The sequence below is a fragment of the Acartia tonsa genome, chromosome 7 (assembly GCF_053477335.1).
Source record: "Acartia tonsa isolate MP-2025a chromosome 7, ASM5347733v1, whole genome shotgun sequence".
Taxonomy (NCBI): Eukaryota; Metazoa; Arthropoda; class Copepoda; order Calanoida; family Acartiidae; genus Acartia; species Acartia tonsa.
Window position 1 is genome coordinate 43256835 of NC_137266.1, and position 23281 is coordinate 43280115.

The 23281-nt window shown below is 34.6% G+C and overlaps 1 protein-coding gene across 1 annotated transcript in view; it reads right to left on the reverse strand.

Annotated features, from left to right (window-relative positions):
* Window positions 1-574: 574 nt before the first annotated feature.
* Window positions 575-23281, reverse strand: part of trx (histone lysine N-methyltransferase trithorax) — a 55802-nt gene continuing 33095 nt past the window's right edge. The window contains exons 37-63 of the mRNA XM_080166360.1: window positions 22766-22841; window positions 19909-20050; window positions 19331-19510; window positions 18818-18961; window positions 18388-18497; window positions 17340-17484; window positions 14310-14413; window positions 13806-13942; window positions 13213-13502; window positions 12159-12310; window positions 11542-11634; window positions 10540-11048; window positions 10034-10190; window positions 9429-9530; window positions 8883-9028; window positions 8411-8509; window positions 7844-7949; window positions 7284-7368; window positions 6925-7013; window positions 6368-6470; window positions 6073-6190; window positions 5262-5393; window positions 4658-4845; window positions 4040-4149; window positions 3585-3658; window positions 3134-3220; window positions 575-1581 (exon numbers count right to left, since the gene is read on the reverse strand). Of these exons, the coding sequence (XP_080022486.1) occupies window positions 1473-1581; window positions 3134-3220; window positions 3585-3658; window positions 4040-4149; window positions 4658-4845; window positions 5262-5393; window positions 6073-6190; window positions 6368-6470; window positions 6925-7013; window positions 7284-7368; window positions 7844-7949; window positions 8411-8509; window positions 8883-9028; window positions 9429-9530; window positions 10034-10190; window positions 10540-11048; window positions 11542-11634; window positions 12159-12310; window positions 13213-13502; window positions 13806-13942; window positions 14310-14413; window positions 17340-17484; window positions 18388-18497; window positions 18818-18961; window positions 19331-19510; window positions 19909-20050; window positions 22766-22841 (3787 nt within the window). The 3' untranslated portion in view covers window positions 575-1472. The remainder of the gene's footprint in view (window positions 1582-3133; window positions 3221-3584; window positions 3659-4039; window positions 4150-4657; window positions 4846-5261; window positions 5394-6072; window positions 6191-6367; window positions 6471-6924; window positions 7014-7283; window positions 7369-7843; window positions 7950-8410; window positions 8510-8882; window positions 9029-9428; window positions 9531-10033; window positions 10191-10539; window positions 11049-11541; window positions 11635-12158; window positions 12311-13212; window positions 13503-13805; window positions 13943-14309; window positions 14414-17339; window positions 17485-18387; window positions 18498-18817; window positions 18962-19330; window positions 19511-19908; window positions 20051-22765; window positions 22842-23281) is intronic.

The window sequence follows — 23281 nt, forward strand, 5'->3', positions numbered from 1 at the left end:
CACATTAGTAGACATTGGTAAGTGTTACTGGGCCAATATAAAACCATGTGAAACTTGAAAGAGGTTTTTTAATTCAAAAACAACGGGCGCACGTGGGGTATAAAATGTGCCCAACCCCTTATAAAATTCCTTCAAACACAGGCATGTTGCATATCAAAAACACAGCATTGAAATGCTGATTACAGATCTGAAAACCGTTTTGAAAAATATTGATTCAGTCTGAAATAATTTTCAAATAACCTATCAAAATGAACAATTTTGACTAAATCAGCTGTTTTTAGGTACTTAATGAGATCTTATACGAACAAGAAGCAATATTTTTCAAAACGGTTTTCAGATTCGTTATCAGCATTTCAATGCGGTCATTTTGATATGCAAAATGCCTGTGTTTGAAGGAATTTCAATTTTTTTGTTTTATAAGGGGGTGGGCACTATACCCCCCCGCGCGCTGGCAGCCATAAGAGCCAAGTCACTTTTGAAACTTGAATGGGGCTTATCATACATATATATGACTTCCGCAACTTATGATAAAAGTAAAATCTATAAAAGGGGGAAAAGGACCCACTCTAACATATAGTCATCTTTACGTGATAAATCTGTGAACATTTTCTCTTTTAATTATGTATAACACTTTACTGTTTACATGAATTTGTATGATTTCTATTGCTATGCTGCTAATAACCATATTTGAACTTGTTAGATTAAACTTATGAAGATGTACTTTATAAATGCTAAAAGTACAAAGGGGGGTAACGAAAAAGAATAAAGAAAAGCCAACAAGCGAAATAAATTAAAATAATATTTGGGGCGAAGATGGAAAGGTCCTCAATTTTACTAAGTGTTTCCCCCCAACGACAGCGGAAAATTACGTGTAGATTCGTGATTTTTCGAATTATTTCATTGTTAGTATAAGCAGGATAACGTCTAACAAATATTATCAAGGACAATTATATCCATAAGTAGCGCAGCAACAACAAAATAATAACATAGTTGGAAAAAAGAACAGTATAGTATAATACAATAAGTAAAGAGAAAATTAAGACTGTGGATAAATTATAAAATAATATACCAATTTAAAAGTGGCAGCTAATATTCTGAACTAAATTACTAACCCTAGTTAAAGCGCTACATAATATTAAAAATGTTCAATACAAAGCTACCAAACATTACAATAAATATCAATTTTAATACTAATGTACCTATCAACAGTCAAAAAGTTACGATATGCAAAAACATAAAAGACCCTGCTTTTTTTTAAGGTTAGGCAAAATATCAATAAATATTTAATTAAAAATAATACTTTTTAATAATTTTGTGCTTTTATTGTACTTTTCATACAAAGTCATGGCTTTAATTTTGTAAATTAATTTTCTACATGCAACGATATATTTTAAAAATTGGTTAAAAATGCTTAATTTTTATCATGCATGCTATAATTTTACTTAGCGGATTTTCTAAGTTTACTTTGTTCGTCAGTTCATGTATTTCTTGCAACGCTTAGCACCGCAGTAACATTTTATCTTCACTTCTTCAATTGGAAATTTGTAGTCGTATGACAATTCTTCTCCTGGCAAAATTTTCCTGAAAAATGGTAATTTTTAATTATTTTTATCTCTTGTGATTTCTGTTAGGTTTCCTCGTATATGCTTTCTGTTAGGTTCTCTCTTAAATACTCTCTGTTAAGTTCTCTTTTACATATGCTTTCTGTTAGGTTCTTTCTTATATGCTCTCTTTTAGGTTCTTTCTTATATGCTCTCTGTTAGGTTCTCTCTTATATGCTCTCTGTTAGGTTCTCTCTTATATGCTCTCTGTTAGGTTCTCTCTTATACAGCATGACCCTCGAAAAAGTATTTTTAAGCATCTGCAGCCTATATTTCTCAATAAAATATTAAAAGATCCATATGTACTTGTTCTCTATAATTTTCTACATCAATGGATATCAAAATATTTTTTTTTACACCAATTAACAGCCGAGATTTTTAAAGCCAAAGTTTGGAAAAAGTGCTTGAGAAACTGGATATTGCTAAATATTTCTTAGTTTTTTATTAGTATATTACTTTTTATCAATCAGTTAAAAAACAAATAAGAAAGAAGAGCAAGTTTACAATTGATACATTTTTTATTGCATTAAAAAACGTTACTTTTACATATAAAAAACTACTTTTCAAATTTTACTGAATACATTTTTCTTATAACCATTTTCCCTCAAATCTTATAATATCTCCCACTTATTAATATGACCTTAAATAAACCCCTCCCCAATTTATGCTCATTACTGTAAGGATTAGCGCCACCTTTACCAATAAATTCACGCCCACTCATCAAATTAATCTAAGTCACATAAAAATCATTTAAATTGTTAAATGTTTAATAAAAGTTTGTAGCTGTAACTTTTTGGTTTTTTAACTTATTTTGATAAAATAAAAAGTGTTTGATTTCTGTGTATGTAATCTTTCAATTTGCTACTATTTTTTATAGGATTTCTTTCTGTAAGGGTGTTTTTGCAATTTACACTAATCTAAAAATATCTTTTAGAGCATGTGAAAAAAGTGCTTTCAGCATGAAATAAATTTCTTGGAAACATCTTTTTATAAGTTTTATAAAAAGTATTGAAATTATGAGGAAAACACATCATTTCACTTTAAAAAAACATTTTTCTTGAAAAGTTACTTTTTCCTCAGCCACTTTTTCAAAACTTTGGCTCTAAAAATCTCAGCTGTTAATTGATGTAAAAAGAAATATTTTTATATCTACTTATGTGGAAATCTACAGAGAACAAGGACATATACATTTTTTGATAATTCATTGAGAAATATGGGCTGCAGATGCTTAAAAATACTTTTTCGAGGGTCATGATGTATGCTCTCTGTTAGGTTCTTTATATAGTTTTTGATAGGTTCTATCTTTTATATGCTTTCTGTTAGGTTCTCTCTCATATGCTTTCTGTTAGGTTCTCTCTTATATGCTCTCTGTAAGGTTTTCTCTTATATGCTCTCTGTTAAGTTCTCTCAAATACAGTCTTTGATAGTTTTTGATAGGTTCTCTCTTTTATATGCTTTCTGTCAGGTTCTCTCTCAAATGCGTTCTGTTAGGTTCTCTCTTATATGATATATTTAACCATATTTAACCATACCTTAGAGAGAAAATTATGATGTGTTTCTTGCCAAGAATTTCAACAATCTTGCTGTAGCAGTTAGGGTCGCAGGAGTGATTGATAAATCTGAAATAAACATATCAATCTATGTTTAAAAGCTATGGGTACTAAAGTCAAAAAGCTACTTACTATGATTACCATTATTAATGATATTTGCCAATGGAAATTACTAAGAATGGGACCCCCGCAAGGGTAAGGGATAGAACAAAAAATATCCTCCCCCCACTTTTTTTTCAAAAATAAGGGGATGGTTATCATCTCAGCAGGCACTTTGCTTTGAAGCAAAAACAAACTTTCATTGGCATATGGCACAATTTTAATGCCAAGACTTTTTAAAGCCATCTTTTTACAGCATAACGAGCAATGCATTAATAAAAATAGCTACCATTCTGCTTTTTGTATTATATTGAAAGCATTTTCATGTTCCTACCTTGCAGAGTTACCCCTTCTCGTAGCGTCAATAACCAAATCATCATCAATTCGGAACATGTAACAGTCAATTCCCTAAATAAACAGAATATTAATATACATATCTAACACCATAAACTAAGCTTCCCTTGAAAAAAAAATGTACCCAAAACATTTGTTAAAAAGATAGAAACATTTATAGAAAAACAACTCAAGACACAAAGTAATTAGGCTTAAAAGGGGGAGATAGGTAATAAGCTTAGTCTTAAGGACATAATACGCTGCTATTTTGTCAAAGAGATTTTCAGCGGCATATTCAGATATTAAGAACATATATACAATTTTGCTTTTCGCACTTTTTGAAGAAAATTAAATCTTACTAAACATTTCGCGGCCTAATGGGCGAATGACAAGATCTTTACAGACAGGCTGACAAACCATTTTAGAGATAGACTGGCACTAAAAAATATACTGCACCTTGCTCTCATAATATCTTTCTCTGGTGTCGGTTAGGCTGGCTCGAATTTCCTCTCCAGTATATTCGATAACCATTTCGCCGGGCGATATTTCTCGTTTACAGAACAGGCCTAGTTAATTAATATTTGTTTATCATGGATTTGGATACATTGAAAAATAGGGAAATAGTAATAACATATTTGCATTAATTATAACAAAGCAAAATTTGCAGCTGGCTAAAATATAGTCCCCCATCCACTTTCATAAACCCATCCCCTCCTAATGGATGAGCTAACTGACCAATTAAAGATGTCAATGTTAGCTACCTAAATTGAAGCCATTTTTCACCTGTCATAATATCCACGTATATTCTATAGTTATATCCATTAATAGGGATAGTACAATGGAAGATAAATCTAATTAACATCATCCCTCTTTACTCTATCTATGTAAATTTCTGCTTTTAAAGCAGGAAATTCTTTCCTAGAGGTAACAGGATGCTTTATGTGTATCTAGAGTCAAAATTTTTATGTGTTCTTATAAATTAGCCTCCGATCTTTAAAACTTTTTATTTTAAAATGTTTTTCTGCAGGAAAATGTTGTTTTTGGATTTATTGTCATTATTATTTACTAACTCACCTATGCCGTGAATATTACTCGCATAAACTCCCACCGCCTCACGAGAGAATCCCGCCAAACGGCGGTAGCGCATCGCCATTGGCAGGTCAAGGCTGGTGGCCCTCCGACCGCTGACAGCATGCATACTAGGATCTGCAGCCATTTCTGGCGGAACAATTATACGGCCAACAGCTGGATGCGGTTTTCGCCTTAAAATAAATTTTCGTAAAATTTTGAACAATGGAATCTTTGTCTTAGCTACAGTGCAACTGTCATTAAAAATACGTCAGTATCTATGCAGTAACTTTTTATAATGTATTTAAACATTAACAATAATATTTCAACCGACCACGCACCCCTTTCCTCCCTATACCCCAATTCTTGTTATATACATCATATACAAAAATATCATGTAATGGATTGGACAACAAGTCAAAGAGCAGATATTCATTTTTCATAACAAGAAAGATCGACATACAGAAGGACGAAAACAAAGTTTAGACTAGATGCGCATTTGTCACGAAAACTTTAGCTGTCTATCTTCAATAGCGGAGAAAAATTGTATTTCGCTCATAGCGCTATGGACTGGCTGACAGACACTGTAAATAATGAGAAGCAAGTTTACCTGTGTCTGCTGGACAGCCATTTGAACATATCATTGTGCTGTCTCTTCTTCCCGGGGCAGGGTTCAGTGCGTGCACACCCTGTGGGGTTCTCCTTCACCTCTGGGATAGGTTCCTTAGAATGGTGCTTCCACCTTAAAACAAATTTGATCAATGATCATGGTATTTCTTTGGGTTTAATATAATATGTTATATACCTATTTATTATAGTAATTAAGTTTGTACGTCTTTAGATAGCTATGGAAGATTATTTAGGAATGACGTGTATACTCTTCGACCATTATCAATATATCTGTATTGTATATCCTTCCTATTGTATAAATTAGTAAGGGTTTTTATCTGAAGCTTAAAATCTCAATAACTACTGAACCGATTGGGTTCTCTTTCTGTATGCAAGCTTGATATAGGTCCTATGTTTTAGGCTATTTTCCAGCCCCACCCATTCGAATAAAGAGCTACTAGATGCTAGAAGTGTAGCCGCTGGTACATAAATTATATTTTTCTTTTATCTATCTAACAGTCTTTATATAATACTAGCGGCTACTCCCCTAGAAGCATCTAGGGGCACTTAAGGTAGGAGGGGGACCTCATCCCATTTTAAATTTGAAATGTAAAAAGTAAAAATATGTTTTTGGGGGGGGAAGGGGGTGAAGACAACCCTCCCCAAAATAGTTTAAAACCTTCCCAGGACATATAAGAATCTTCACTGTAAAGGAGAACAATATAGGTTCAGCGGTTAGAGAGATCCTTCGGGACAGACAAAAAAACGCTTACTACTTTATATAATAGGATGTTTTTTTCTATCCACTGTACCTGTATTTAAATGCATGTTTCTGAGCGCTGGGAAACTGTTCGAGAAGATATTGTAGGGCTGAATGTGTGAGACCAAGCATCTGTTCTCCTGTGGGCCCCAGGGTGCTGGCTTTAGTCCCTGCAGTAAGAGTTTAAAATAATTACGGTTCAGAGATAAGACAAGGAACGATAAGTTGATAAACAGAGACAAATATGCTAAATAAAAGGCGTTATCCTCTTAGAATTTTTTTTTAAATTTTAAATTTCTTTTTGTAAACATACAAACATTTTATTATTTTTAAACGAAGATACTTGCCTGCATTGTTATTATTGGCCCTGGCATGGGACACAGCATCGTGGACTTGGCGCCAGAGTTGAGTGATGTCGCTCCCTTCGCCGTGATAACCACCGTCGCTTGACTAGATAGATAGATAAATAGAAGTATATCTAGATAGATAGAACGAAGTGATTGATTGGTAAACAAATGTTTATATGGAAAATTATATTGATTAAAAGATAGATTAATATTTCTAAATTATGTATATGACACTCCCTTCTCCGTGATAGCCCCAATCGCTTGGCTAAATAGATTGATAAAAAGATTGATAGATGTATAAATATTTCTTAATTTTGGTAATGTTGCTATCTCCATCGCTTGACCAAATAGAAACAATAATTATCAAGACATATGGTGGCATTAGTATTGATAGATGGATTTATAGAAAGACAAATGTCTAAATAAAGAGATTTTTGTATAACAAAACGATAGGTAAGATTTACATATCTATAAAAATAAAAGGTTTTAAACCACAGGACGCTTTTTTTTGCTCCACTACTAACTTTATTCATTGTTCTTATTAACCCTTGAATTACCTTTAAAGTGAACATTATGCTCGGATCCAAAGGGTTTCTGTCCTCCTCTTGTTCTCCTTTGTAATTTCTAACTATTTTTACATCATCCCCTAGTGTCGGATATAAAGGGTTAAACAACTCAAAATTGAACTATGTAGTTCTATGTATTGGCAAGTAAATATTTATCTAATTTTACAGCCCTTTTAAGTGTATGAGAAACATTTAGTTTTGCGATTGTATAAGTATAAGTAAGTACCTATTCTTTATTGAAGAATTTAATTGAGAACTTTAAACTTTTATAGTACTGCATCTACTCTATAATCCAGATTCGGTCCGTCTGTCAGGCAGGCTGTTAAATTGATTTATTCCTTTATCCGTGCCTAGTTCTAGTTCATTGACAAAGGTATCCTCGGCTGGGTAGGGTCCACCGGATGCATCCAGTGGGGCACAGAAACCGGACATTACCTAAAGAAATTAATTTGCTCTTGTTTTTTTTTTTTATCCACCTATTATTGTCTGTCTTTCCTGTCTAAGTAATTGTCTTATACTTGAATCAAATATGGGTCTAAAGGGTTAAGACTAGGGTTGGCAATCTGAATCCGGAATCCGCCAAATTTTTGGCCAATTTTAGAATCTAGAATTTGAATCCGGAATCCGTTTTTTAATAGCGGATTCGGATTTTTAATTGTTAGGCTAAAATTAGCATCTTGAGTTTTTCTTTCAACCCCCCCCCCCCCCCACCCTATTTGAAGACATAGATCACCACATTTCCCATGACAAACAAAATTAACCCTAGATACAAATCATTAGTTGAAAAATACAGAATATGTATATAAAACTTTGTGTACTAATATAACATTCTAATCTCGACCCCCCTCCCCCTGGAAAACACACACACACAAATTGCAACTTACAATATTAAAATTGACTGACCACTTACCTTGGACCGTTTACGTGCCAGTCTGCTTTTCATATTGAGAGCCTTGATAGCTTGCTTGGGTCCCAGTTTACCAGAGGCTTCGCTACCATCTCTCACCATCAACTCCCTGGGTAAATTTAACTCATATCGGATAAAAGTAACAGAATGTCTGCAGCTTCAGATCTCACTAACAGCAGATCTGACATGAGGTTTCATAGGTTTATATTATACCTATTTTGAAGTGGTTTACCTCCATCCTCCTAAGAGAAATCGGTATCCCCCTTCCTCATCCATTTGTAGTAGCGAAGCTACTCTATGACTCGAAATTTTCGTATGTCTGAAACGTAATTTTCTCGACTCCTATCTAAGATAGACGACTGAAACTTATTGTCAAAATTCTCTTTAATATGGAACATAATTAAGTATAAAACATCCATATCAGTCAGACTGCTTTTAGGCAGGTTTATAGCTACTTTTATATGTTTTTACATAATTTCCCATATATTTCTTAGTGCGATTTTGGTTGCTAGGCTGTTCTTGCAGCTCTATCTTTGGATTTAATTGTTTGTTTGAAAATGAAGAACTAACCTAATGCTGTAATCTTCGTCAATAGCATCTCTTTGCATAACTATTTTGATACTGCTAGTCCTGCTGGCTTTGGTTGTCACGTTCACATCGCCGCTGTATCTTAATATGAATAAACATTAGGTGATTTCCATCAAAGGGCGTAGTCGAGCGCATAATATTTTTGAAATATAATCTTTATACTAAAGTAACAGGATGTGTGTCTGTGTGTTTGTTTGTACCGAAGGATCTCGCTAACCGCTGAACCGATCGGGTTCTCCTTCACAGGGTTGCTTCTCATAGGTCCCGGGAAGGTTTATAACTATTTTTTGGGGGGTGGGACACCCCCAACCCCCCCCAAAAAAATGAAAAATCCCCCCCCCCAAGTTTTCCACAAATGAAATCTACGAAAGAGATACACTTAAATTAATCATAATTTATCGTCAATTGTCTTATCCCCTAAGATCCCTGACCCAAGTATAAGAATTGCACTTACTTGATCTTCTTATTGGGACAAGCTTCTGGCAGCTTAAATAGCTCATCATCTGTCTCTGTAATATCCTCAATAATATCTTTAGTTTCTTCTATCTCATCATCAATACAAGGCTTTTCGTCAACAGCTGTTTCGTCAATTATTTCAGCCTGTGTGTCAGTGTTTGGATTAGTAAATTGGTCAAAAATAATTATAGAAAATCAGCAAGAAAAAGTTAACAATACAATAGAAATATGGATAAGACAATATACGATAAATCGATTTACATCCCCGATGATTATCAACAAATTATCCATTCTGTATTGGTTTGTACTTTCGTATAATACATTTCTAAATTAAAAACAAGGATGACTACATCTTTCAGTTCATGAAATCTTCACAAAAATTTCAGCTGTCCATTTTAAATAGCAGTTTCCCATAGCGTTACGGACGTACAGACTAAGTGAATTATAAAGTAGACTTGCTTCTCAAAACAGGAGTAAATTAGGAGGTCCACTCGTAGATCGGAGATTAAACCCAATAAATTGACTAATCCAATTAACCCATTGCCTTGACAAAATCCGGGGCAGGTTTTATGTCAGTGAATGATTGTTTCAATGGTGGTTCATCATCATCATCTTCAACGTTCACTATCTCCAGATCAAAATCCTCCTGAGTATCAAGAAAATAAATATTTTTCATATTTTGGGTGGGGGCTACTACTGGTAAAACAATAAATATAGATAGAAAGTCTAGATCATCTTTCTCTTAATTTAACCAAAATGTAGGAAAAATCAGAACATATTATTGGTTAGAAAGTGCAGGATGTACCATTTCATTCATATTATAAGTCAGCTTTCAATAGTGGAATTATATAGGGTTATAACATGATTAGAAAATTAAATCGTTCAAAAATTCAAATCATGACAAAAATCTGCTAGAAAGTCCTTTTTTATGTTGGACAGACTATTGTGTCCAATTGGCCATCTAGAGTAATAAATCTATCGTTGAAATTAAACTTGCCAGGCTCTACTTAACCTAACCTAAACATTAAGAAAGATTGCCCAAAGCCTATCGTTTTTTTGTTGTTGAAAACTTTCAGTCTTTAAACGTTAAAACACAAATGGAGTTTTAAAAATTCCAAAATATTGCAAAATTTAAAATTTTCTTTGTGCCTTTGAATCTTCAACATCTACTGGCTCCAGTTTTGGCATGGACAGGTTTAGGGCCGACTGGTCCATGCACTGGGTTGATTGACTGACAGATCTTGCCACAGTTGTTATTGTTGAGGGTGATGGATTTTGAGAAAGTGTTGTCAATGCTTTCATTGGATCCTTTGTTAGAAAAGAAACTTAATATAGAAGTAGCAGGATGTCTGTATTTCTATTGCTTTGGACATTGCAAGCTTACTTTAGTTATATAACTATTTTAGGGGAGTATACCGGTACCAAAATCTCCAAAAAGAAATCACCCTAGAAAAAATACTCCCCTCCCAAAAAAAATCTTCAAATCTCGCAATTTAACTATAAAAAACTATTCTTAGGCATTTATTTACCCCAAATAAACAAGAAAAAAGATAAATTATATTTGCCACCATTTTTAAGTGTAAATTTCTACCTTGAAGGTTAACCCTACTTTGTCAATATCTTAAACCTTTGGATGGAGAATATTTAAGTAACTTTCCTGATGTTGCTGCTGCTTTACAATTACGGAAGGCGAAGACCTTGACGGCAACTGCGGTGCAATGCCACGCTGTGGCGGTGGAAATACCGCCGTCGGAGGCATAAGTCTTGGTTGCGGCGGTTGCTGTGGCGACACCGCTAAGGCAGGTGAAACCTTGGCTTTTGTCGGGATCGGGCGCACCACATGGGGAGTTGGTTGGACCCGGGCTATTTTGCGTGGCGGTTCATCCTTGGACTTTTGCCGCAGCGGAGCAGCAGGCGTTATGTTGACCGGCTGCTTTTGTTGCAGCTGGGGCTGGGGTTGTTGTTGTGTTTGCGGTTGCTGCGGCTGTTGCGGATAAATGGCGGCTGGCTGTTGAATAATTTGCTGAATGGCAGGACCTGTGGCCGCCAGCTGATGAGAAACGACTTGTGCATGCGGATGACCGCTGATGACTTGGTGAGTGGCTGCGGTTGGTGTGGCTAGACTTGTCGGAACTGCGGCTTGTGTTGGGCCAGGTTGCTGCACCTTGTAAAAATTAGAAAATAAAGGTGAACTCAAGTTCAAACCTTAGGTAGTAAACCCTATGTTTAAACTTTGTCTAAAAACCCTCCACTGTACAATATACTTCATTTTTCAGACATAAACAATAAACATACATTTAATGTATATCTGTATATCACGCATATGACATATCAACAATTGTTATACAAGTTTGATAAAATTCAGAAGTAGCGAAGCACAAAAATAGATGTACTGACAATCGGACAAAGTGAGTTATAGAGTAGATGTTTAGTCAAAAAAATAAATAAAACTATTCAAAACCTTAATAAAAATATGTGTCTTTTATGCCATGATTGAAAAACAGACGGACTAAGTAAGTTGTATACTGGAAGATATTTGGTAAGAGACATCTCCACACAAAAAAAATCAGCAGTCTATCTTGATTATTAGCTAAGAAAATCACACCTTAACCCATAGTATTACAGACGGACTAACGTACAGACAGACAAATGCTTACCTGATGTGTCCTGACACTGTACTGCATGTTGTTGTAGAAGATGGTCTGTGTGAGTGGGGACTGCTGTAGAATAGCAGTGCCGGGCTGCAACCCCTAGGTCATGGAATGATTATAAATTATTTTTGGTAATTTTTTCCAGTATGGCTTCGAAACAGATTTAAATATCTAGATTAGAACCAGGGGTAAGCCATAATGTAAAACTCATGTTTTAATATCGTATTATAGACAACTTTCTACAAATAATGAAATGAAAATAGCATCTAGCTTTTCTTTGTTGATGAGAGGGATAGAAAAAGGCCATAGCAAGAATTAAATCTTAAAATTAAATAGTCTTAAACCTTACAGGTAAGTCTACCTAAAATGGAGGACTTTATCGATTCAGTAGTTATGGAAATCTTAAAATGCAGACAAAAACAAACTACTTTAAAAATAATCTTACTTTCAAATTTTTTTTGGCTTTCTGTACAAGATTAAATAATTTTCTGTTAACCCATAATTGAATCCCCTCGGTAACAAATATCCTTTTTTGTGAAGAATAAAAAAATAATTTGATTGTGTCATAAAATGTTAATAAAACAACAGCCAGACCAACCGAACTTCAACAAAAATGTTACTACCTGAACAGCAGTTAGACCACCGCCCGGTTGTTGAAGAATATTTGGCTGCGGGACTGCAATGTTTTGTTGGGGGAGAGCGATGTACCCGCCCACCCCAACGTGCTGGACTAGAGTGGGCGGAGTAAAGGGTTGTAGAATTGATGGTTGCAATCCTAAAACAAGGATGATAATATAATGGATTTATTATTACATGGATGTTACACCAGATTTTTAAGTTCTCTAATGAAGTGAAACTCGCAGTGAACAAAACTACCCTTATCCCCTCCTCTCCTGTTAGATGAATTAACTGACCAATAAATGAGTTCCATGCTAGCAAGCTAAATTGACGGCAATTGTTCCTCTGTCATGATATCCATTTTTAATATTAGTTGGAAATAAAAAGATTATTTTTAACCAAAAGAATAAATTTAGAAGACTGCAATAATTCATGTTGATTAATAAATAAGATTAACATTAGACTGTAAATTATACTGGCTCAACACGTAGCGCATCCGCTCGTCGTCGGGAAGGTGATAGGTTCGAATCTCGGTCCGACACCGCGTCATAACTAAAGACGTTAAAAATGGTTCCTATTGCTGCTATGTCAGGTGCGCGACATAAATAGTTAGAGTAGGGGGAATGCCTTGGCCCAAAACAGGCGCAACTCACTACCATGCACAGTTAGGACTTCTCAGACAAAGGTCGTGCAATCAAAGGGTTGGTTGTCTGATGGCAAATGGACGCTTTTCACCGCAATCATAGTGCTTAGGGCTGACAACCCTATCCCATATTCATAAGCCACATTGTTACAGAAACACTGACGAATTGTCAACGGCCTATGCTCCCACCTGTGGAGTGAAAAGGGCTTGTTGTTGTTGTTGTAAATTATACTGGCACCCAGCGTTTTAAAGCAACGTCATTAATCCGTTGGCTCAAAATTTTGAAGTACTTTTCATTAATTTTTATTAGTTTGTTTCAAACTAGAAGTGTACGAACTTGATTGAGGATGTACATCAATTTATTGTCCACTGTCTTATCCCTTAGATCCATGCTACACCAATAAAGCATTTCTCACCTGCATATTGATAACCCCCATACTGGACCAGAGTACTGCTATAGCCAGGCGGCAATATACTAGCTGTCGGGGCCGCCAGGTACTGAACAGCTGTGCTGCTACTCGGCGGCATTGTGTGATAGCCTGCAGCTGCTAGAGTATTAGTAGCTGCGCTGCTGACAATAGCACTGTAGGCAGCTGTGCTGGCCACTATAGCGGCATTGTAGCCAGCCAACATGTGCTGATATTGAGCCGCATGACCGCCTGGTTGCTGAATATGACCGCTAGAATGACTGTGGTGATGTTTGTCCCTGTGACCGAGCAAAAGGATAAGTAATGATTAAAATCTGGAAGGGATTGTCATGTATAACTTACACTGGTACCCAAAGTTTAAACTTCTTAATCTTATTTGTTGGCTCAAATTCTTTGGTACTTATTTTATTGAATTATGATAAGTTTTTTTCCAAACTGTCAATGTCCAAACATTCCAACTAAAAATTTCAATATACAGAAGGGGTAATTTTGTTTATAATCATGAGTACTCTAAATATCAAACAAATTTTAACTAACACCCCAACTACTTAAGTATAAATGTTACTTATCCGTCCGCCTGCCTGTGACGTTTCTTATGCTTGTGCCGTTGGTGCTCGGAAACCGGTTTAATATTCTCGCTGATGATCATAATGTCATCTTCACAATCTTCTTTCTTTTCAACTTTGGTAGTTGGTGTTGTGGTTGAAGGGGCGGGAACCTAGGATACAATAAAGCGTTGGATTATTAATTAACTTTGTGCCCAAAGTTTAAAAGACCATTTATCTTGTTTAATTGGCAATTTTTAGTCAAAACTTTTCAACCAATGATATACTCAAATATTTTTGGTGTTTATAGATAAAATGACAAGTAGCTTTGTTTTTCGTATAGTTTTTTTGGTATGATTTTCATAATTTTAGTTGGCAATTTTCAGTGAGATTTAGCATTTAATCCTCATGCTCCTTTCGCAATTTCTTATAATTTCTATTTGCTTTCGCTATTTATGGATGTTGTCATTCTTGTTTCTTAAAAATTCTCTATTATGCACCTTTTATATGAAAAACATTACTAAAAAAAATGGAACCAACCTGAGCCGGAATTGTCGGGACAATAATGGAAGCCGCCGCCGCCGCGTTTTTAGCCGCATTCTCGTCTGCGGACGTGTCTGTTTTTATGGTAACTCCACCTTCGCCTTTAATCATGGATTTAAATATATTTGATTTGAACTTTTCATTGTCAATTATTTTGATTATCTATCATTCTTATATTATGATGCCTTTCTTCCTCCCTTCTTTGTGACAACTGAACATTTACTCTATATTTTATTTCATCCAGTGGCGTGCGAACCGAAGGGGGCGTTTGGGGCAATCGCCCCCCCCTAGCGACCAAAACGCCCCCCCCTGCCCCCCCCTAGCGACCGCCCCCCCTGCCCCCCCCTAAATGTTGAAAAATGCCCCGTTTTGCCCCCCCCTGGTAAACAAAAATGCCCCTTTTTGCCCCCTACCCTACAAAAAGCAAAACTCTCCCAATTTCCAAAAAAAAAGATCAAGAAATACTCAACAAAAAAATTTTTTGGCGCTTCGCGCCAAACAGACAGTTACTATTCATTTAACCTTAATAGGAAGTATCTTTTTTTTGTATAATATAAACTTTTTACCAAAGAAATTTTGTACATCCCCAATGATGATACACAAAATTACCCCTTATATAGATTACAATTAGTGGATGAAACGTATGGAAACTCAACTTAATTAACCAACCAATCAATATTCCATTTTTGTCCCAAAAGATGTTGAGCTAACGAATAAGAAAATGTTTATATGAAATATTAGGGACTAGTGTAATAAATAGCCCAAAACACCTTCCCTCCTCCCTGCATATTTCCAAAAAAAAATTTGCGCTTCGCGCCCTTCCAATTGGTTTCTGCTTTTTATCACATTGTATAAAAACATTTGTAAAAATCAAATATTTAATCAAAAAGTTATTTAAATAAAAATGAAACAGCGTTGATATTTATCTAAGCCTTTTTTTCAACATTGTATGTCTGTCTAAATTAATAACTATATATGATGTCATATGATGTTCAGGATAAGTTTATAATTTTTTTGTGTACATACCCTTACAAAAAGACATGTTTTTTTTTATGGCAATTTTCATTAAAGAGCCTTAAAACTAACTACACTCTATATTCCTAACTTGTTAAAATACGTCACTCTTGTTGTATTAATTAATTTTAGTTAAAAGAGGAAATAAATATTTTTTGGTGCACTTTGCACACTGCCCTAATAAATCTTTGAAAACACCACTTCATGAAAAATTGACATATTGTTAAATTGCCATTTGAAGAGGGTAGGATATGTTGATATAACTTTTTATCTTCTCTATAATAACTATGGCTGTCAGTTTGTAATGCTAATGGGGAAATGTAATTTTCTTAACTGCAATTGAAGATAGAAGGCTAAAACTTAATGTTAACACTCCCAACATTATGGAGTATAATTAAATATTAGAAATTTCTGGAGGTCGGACTGCTTTTTAGGACGTTTTTGGCAATTTTGTATCTTTCACAATTCCCCCATTGTTTGGTTCAATTAACAAAATTTTTGTAGCAAAGGGTATCAAAATCAAATTTCGAGTATAGTCCCTTTCGTGACATTGCCTCTTTATTTCTTCATATTTTCACAGTAGCTTTTCCCCTATTTATAGCCCCTGTGGGGCCAATTGCCTAACCCTGCGGGAAAATCACCTAACCTAACTTAACCTATAATAAACTATTAAAAGCTACTATGAAAATACGACGAAATGCCCCTTAAGAGGCGTTGCCACAAAAGAGACTATACCCCAAAGTTTTCCATATTTCTAAGAGATTTTCATATCTGTAGATGAAAGGACAATCATTCTTTTTATTTTTTACAAAGTTCTTTATATCTTTGGATTTTATAGCACAATAAATTTTTTTGTGGATTTTAATATCAAAAAAATAAAATCTCTTGTTGTTCCGAGCATCTAGTATGTAATTTACTTTGACTGTCATCACACAACATACAAGAAAAAGGATTTGCGACTTTTTCTACCTAAAATATATATTTATTTAAACTAATGCTCTTTAAATCTTCTTGTCTATATTCTTATTAATGATTTTTTGTGCTTTGCTACTTATAGATGTTGTCATCCTTGTTGTCATACAATAAAGAAATATTTAAAATCAGTTCTACATATTAGGTTTATTTTTGGTAAATTATTTCCAAAATGAGTGTTTTTATCTCCCCCCCCCCCCCAAATTTTTTTAATGGGGTTATTCATCCTTCCTGCTGAGATTTTATAACATCCCCTTCCTCCCATAAAAAATGTTTTGTGGTAGGGGGGGGGGGGGGGGGGGTGGAAGGTTAAATTATCTTCTGTACTTTTTTTTCGAAGATGCTTTCTAGCTCCCTTCCCTTCGGTCATTGCAGGGTGGGGAGAAGGGATGGGGGAGAAGAGAGGGGGGGAAGAGATGGGGGATATAAATGGGAAATAGGGATAGGGAAGAAGGGATAAGGACTAGAAGGCCCATAATCAAATAATCCCACCCCTTAAAACGCCCTTATTTAAAATTAGTATATATAATCAAAATGCCCCCCCCTAAAGCAAAGTGCCCCCCCGGGGCACTTTGATTTAGGGGGGGGCAAAATTTTACAAAATCTTCAAAATGCCCCCCCCCTAGACAAAGTGCTTCGCACGCCACTGATTTCATCCATTAGTAGATACAGGATAATTTGTCCTTTGCTACATATGGATGTTGCCATCCATGTTTCTTTTTAAAAGCGAACCATCTCTTACTGTTTGTTAAGGTATTTTTTATTTATCTACATTTGTCATTCTAGTGTAGCTGCGCTACTTAGGGACAAATTAATTCTTTTTAAAAACACATATACTATTATATAAAGTAATAAGATTTTGTCTGAAACATAAGCTCTCTATAACTATTGTACTAGTGAGTTTAAGCCATGATTTTCAGATTAAAGATTCGAGAAATTTTTATTTTCTTTTCCTCTCTGTCCCGTCAAATAAAGGGCCAGTAGAGACTAGGTGCATAACCACTACTTTGTTGAAATCCAGGTGTAATATTAGGCCCATGCCTGCGGCCAGCAATCCATGGATGCTGAAATCTTTGCGCGGAGACCCGCCACCCGAGACATCGCTGCTCATGGACAGATTGGCAATGTTGAACTTTTTGTCCACCATGTCGTTTTCCAGTTTCACTTCAGCTGATTCGGATTTTACCTAAAAATTTACGGTTCAACTTAAAATCTTTTAAACAGGGTTGGCAAAATCAGGGTTTTTCTAGAAAAGTCCGCGGATAATTGCAAAGTCCGATTTAAACCGGTTAAATCGTGGGAAAAAACCGGAATTTTCAAAAAACATAGTACACACAGTACCTACTTATAAAATCATTAGAATTTTCAACAAAATATAGGGTGCTTACTTACATGTGAAGACCGGAGCACCGAAACCCCCCCCGCTTAGTTTTGACAAAAATCAAAAATAAGTGGGGGGTAGTTTTTTAATGTCTGGAAAACGGCAAGGAGGAAAAAAGCACAGCAAGGCAAAGACTTACCCCCCCCCCCCCTTAATTTTGAAGAAAATCAAAAATAAGGGGGGGGGGTAGTTTTTTCACTGTACAACACGCCAGAAAGTTGAGTGAGGTAAATCAAGTAAATTCAGTATACCAGAGGGGAAACCTTATAACAGGGATATTCATTTTTTGGAGCATAATTTCCTTATTTATTGACTGATTTTAGTAATTGATGTATCCCTGAACATGAATATCCCTGTAATAAGGTTTCCCCTCTGGCATACTGGATTTACTTGATTTACCTCACTCAACTTTCTGGCGTGTTGTACAGTGAAAAAACTACCCCCCCCCTTATTTTTGATTTTCTTCAAATTTAAGGGGGTGGGGGGGGGTTAAGTCTTTGCCTTGCTGTGCTTTTTTCCTCCTTGCCGTTTTCCAGACATTAAAAAACTACCCCCCCCTTATTTTTGATTTTTGTCAAAACTAAGCGGGGGGGGTTTCGGTGCTCCAGTCTACCACATGTAAGCAAGTACCAAATATAGACTTATTTTTAGAAAGCAACATTTTTATTTGAAAAAAAGAAATAAGTCTTTTTTTTAAATGCATCTTACTTGCTGTAAATGTTGTTGATGATGTGCACAGTTGGGAAGATGGGATTCGAACATGCGACGGTTTCTGTATGTGTTCCCGCATTCAGGACACAACACTGGATCCAGAATACCTGGAAATAATAATCCTTCCAATAAAGTAATAGGATGGCTCTCTGTTTCTGTGTGACGAAGGATCTCACTAACCGCTGGATCAATATGGTTCTCTTATACTACAGTAAAGTTTCTTATAGGTTCAGATAAGGTTTATAACCATTTTGAGGAATCTATCACCTATCAACCCTTAAAAAATCCTTTCTCTCATCTAGTGGCTAATAGTTAATTGTCATTTATTAATTTTAGTAAAAGTCTTCAAATTAATGACAATCCCACAAAAGATATATTTTGTTTGTTGTCCATCTATCTATCTTAATATACTTAAATTGAACCGTACCTTCTTCAGTAAGATCCCCAGGTAGGGGTGTAAGAAGTCTGAACGGCGTAGTGCAAGAGCTGCTGAACCCAGCCGTGCTGGGCCGGCTGGCCACTTCAGCGCTGCTCATACTCTCAACAGAACCGGTTTCGGCCCGGCAGTTGCCTGGAAAAAAAACATAGATAACATATAATATGTATGTGTAAAATATACTTTAATATACAAAGAAGATACTTAACAGGGACAATACTGTAAATAACCAAGAAACTACATTGATGCCTTGTTATGAAATACAAAAGTCAAAAGAAAATAAAAATTATTTTCTTTGCTAAGCGTAAGAGCAAACCGCTGTAACAGAGTCGCAGCGCTATTAAATAAAAACCCTTTTGCAGAGTCAAAATTATTTAGATCTCTGCTGCTAATTTGATTGCAAAAATGTTTACAAAGGACTAGTAGAGGCTGTATTACTGTTATCAGTCCGATAGATATATCCTAGTTATAGAGTAGCTGATATACTAACAACCAGCAGCCTACCTGCATTGGAGGCTGACGTAACTACGACCCGGCTGTGCGAGATTCTCGGCTCCTGCTTCACATCCTCCGCCTTGATCTCAATGGGCTCTGAGTGTGCCTCTTGGTTGCGACCGCTGGGCCCCGCAACACCCTCTTGCTGGTTGCGCCCTGCAATTCCACCCTGTCCTCCATTATTTATAACTAAAAATGATTTTAAATTGAATATATTTAATTGGAGGAAAATGGTGGATAATTTAGTGTGACCCCAAATTATGATAATAAAAATTATCTTTCATATAGGTACATTTAAACTATTGGCTGAAAAGTTTGAACAGTTTGTAGGTACTAAAAATTTGGACACAGTTTGAACAAACTAATTATAAATCATCGAACGCGAAAAAAATAACAAATGTATGAAGAGATAGACAGATTAAAAGGTCTTTCAGTGGAGGAATATTCACAAAAATGTTTGCTTTCCTAAAAACAGTAAAAAGAATATTTATAGACAAATAAAATAATATTTCCTAATGTTTATCACAGACGGACATACATACAAAGCGAGTCATAGAATAGCATCGCTGCTGAAACTAAACCCAAACCTGGATCATTATCTGCCGCGCCGTCAACTTGAACCATAAAGTCTTCAGTAAGATCATCATCAAGATTGTCTTCATTCTCAGTGATATCATTTGGACCGTCAAATTGTAGAATTCTTGAAGCTGCTGTATGACTTATTTCTCCCTAAATAAAAAAGAATGTCAATTTAAACATAGTCTGGAAACGATAGATTTTATATACATTCCCAATTATTATACAAAATTACTCCTTTTGTAGATTAAAACCATTTTGGGTGAAAAAGATTTGATGCTGCTAGTTTGGAACCAACCAATCGAGGTTTAATCATAATACCCAAAGTTTTAAAGCTAATAACTTTGGGTTCCAGTGTATTAAGTTTCAAATATATTTATAATAATAAGCAACTCACATACCCTAATTATAGAGCAGCTACGCTGAGGGATCTTAAAGGATAAGACAATGGCCGATAAATTGGTGTACATCCCAAATGATGATACACAAAATTATCCCTTCTTTAGATTAAAATTAACTGTTAAAATGTTAGAACACTCAACTAATAAAACAACCAATCGAAATTGAAGTCCCCAAAGTTGTTAAAACAACAAATAAGAAAACGTTATTATAAAATTTTGGGGGCTATTGCCATAGACAGCCAATTGTCCCCTCTCTCTCTGAGCTACGCTACTATGTAAAAAAAACAAATGATCTCGGGTGAAAACTGGATCCTAATTTAATAGCTGGAAAGTAATTTGAGGTGTGCATTCACGTCCGCATAGTGTTTCATATATATACAACAAAAAATAAAGGTTTGAAAAGGACAAAGTAAATTATCAAACAAGCGATCAGTATTCATAAAAAAAACACAAAACCCTCAAAAATATTTATATGTATTATGAAGCATGACCAATGGACCAACAAAGTAAGTTATATACTGGATGCTCTTTAGAAAGAACTATATGGACAAAGATAAAAATCAGTAATTTATCTTAAATATGAGCCGAAAAAATCACATAATCACTATAGCGTACCGCATAGAATTAGTAGACTAGCGGACAAAGTGAATTATAATGTAGCTTCGCTACTAAAAATTCATAATTTTAAATAAACAGAGTGATCAACACAGTTTAATTAAACATGTTACTTTTACTTAACCAATCAGAAGGACAAACAAACCATAATAAAAGCGCTTTTAATATTAGAGCAGTTAAAACCCTCTAGGGGTGTAGCTACCAATATAAAATGAAGTAGGAGGTGAAAGGAAACATTTATAACAGTATCTATTTAAGATAATTGGTTGTTGTTATTTTCTTGTAATTCAATTTGGCTAAATAATGAAATATAAAGCTTACATAGTTCTCTTCGGAAGCTTACAGGGATCTAAAGGGATAAGACAATGGTCTATGAAATGATCTACGTCCCCAATGATGATACACAAATTTACCCCTCTATTGATTCAAATTTGTTGTTGAAACGTTTTAAAACTCAACTTAATGAACAAACCAATCAAAATTCAACGTTGTTAAGCCAACGAATAAGAAAACGTTATCATAAAACTTTGGGGACTAGTGTAATTAACAGCCCATTGTCCAATTTATCTCTGGGTAGCTTAGCTCTTCTATAACCATAGGTTCGTTTATTACAATATCGCAACGTCGGAGTATCTTCCTTTTTCAAAGAACAACGCTCTATATTCATTCTTACACGCATTTACACTTAATCATTATTTTTCTAAACAAACACAATTCAAATTACAGTTGATTGTTTTTTATACAGTATGACCCTCGAAAAAGTATTTTTAAGCATCTGCAGCCCTTATTTCTCAATGAATTATTAAAAAATGTATATGTCCTTGTTCTCTATAGATTTCCACACAAGTAGATATAAAAAATTTTTTTTTACCTCCATTAACACCGGAGATTTTTAGAGCTAAAGTTTTGAAAAAGTGACTGAGGAAAAAGTAACTTTTAACATGAAATGACTTTTTTAGCAAAATTAAGGTAGAAGTCCTTTTATTTTTGTTACTAGCAGAAACTTTAGGTATACAAAAATGAAATAAAAAATTTAGGCTTTGAGTAAAAAGCATTTTTTTACACATATTTTTTGAGTCTTTTTAGTTTGATGATATTTTGAAAAACTTACTTATTAGGCAAATTTGTTTTAGATTAAAAAACCAAATAAATCTTTATGAATATAGCAGGAAAATTGTTTTTGTTTCATAATCCTAACTTTAATAACAAAAAAGTTATAAATAAAATAAAATTAGAACATAATGATTTTTTAGTCTAAAAAACTTAATTAACCCCCTATTAAATGATTGAGATGTCAGAAAAGGGGGCGGAGCAACTGTCATAATTAATCCTTTTCATATATAAGGGTAAATAAATAACCTACAATTTGCAAATAATCAATTCATTCAGTAGTATTTTTTGCCATATAAAATTTATATTTTTGGGTGGAATAAAAAAGAAATAATTAGTTAACTTGTTTTTCTTTGTGTATTATTATTCAGTTGCCAGAAAAACATAATATAACTATCCAAAAATTATGAGAAACAAAAAAAAAATTCTTTTTCTCAGTCACTTTTTCAAAACTTTAGCTCTAAAAATCTCCGGAGTTAATGGAGGTAAAATTAAAATTTTTATATCTTATCTACTTATGTGGAAATCTATAGAGAACAAGGACATATACATTTTTTAATAATTCATTAAGAAATAAGGGCTGCAGATGCTTAAAAATACTTTTTCGAGGGTCATACTGTACAACAATTGGGATTTAAGCTAAAGACGAGTCTTCTAGGAGAATGGCAGACCTCCGGACGTAAAAACGTCGAACAACCGCTAAGTTATAGTGTAGCTGCTATACTAGTAAAACAAAACATACCTGAACTAGAAATTGTTTAATTTCTTCTGTGGTGCATCCCTGCTCCAGACTCGAGTATTTCCGCTTCACAACAAATCTAATCAGTGGCCAACAAAATCAATCCAAGGCTTCTTGCAAATTCAATTTTTATTATCTAAAAAGAGATATGACAATGGACAATAGATTAATGTACACTTTCTCCTGTGCTGGAAAAGTATTTACACTGCTGGCTTGTACCAGCCACTCAAGATTTGGCCTACAAATGAGGAAGTTGATAAAAAATGGACTTTTACTTTAAGCAATAAGCGACGGAATAGCAGTTATTGAGAATTTAAAGATAAAATCTGCACTTAAATCTGATCTCAAGTGAAAAATTCTAATTATTTAAACATATTTAATTTATGTAACTTTATATTTTGCATCCTATATTGTTAAACTCTTTTAATGATAATATTATACATAGAAAAATGTCTGCTATGCACAGTCGGGCAAAAACAGGATAAACTATAAATTCCAAGTAGCTGGGGACTAGAAACT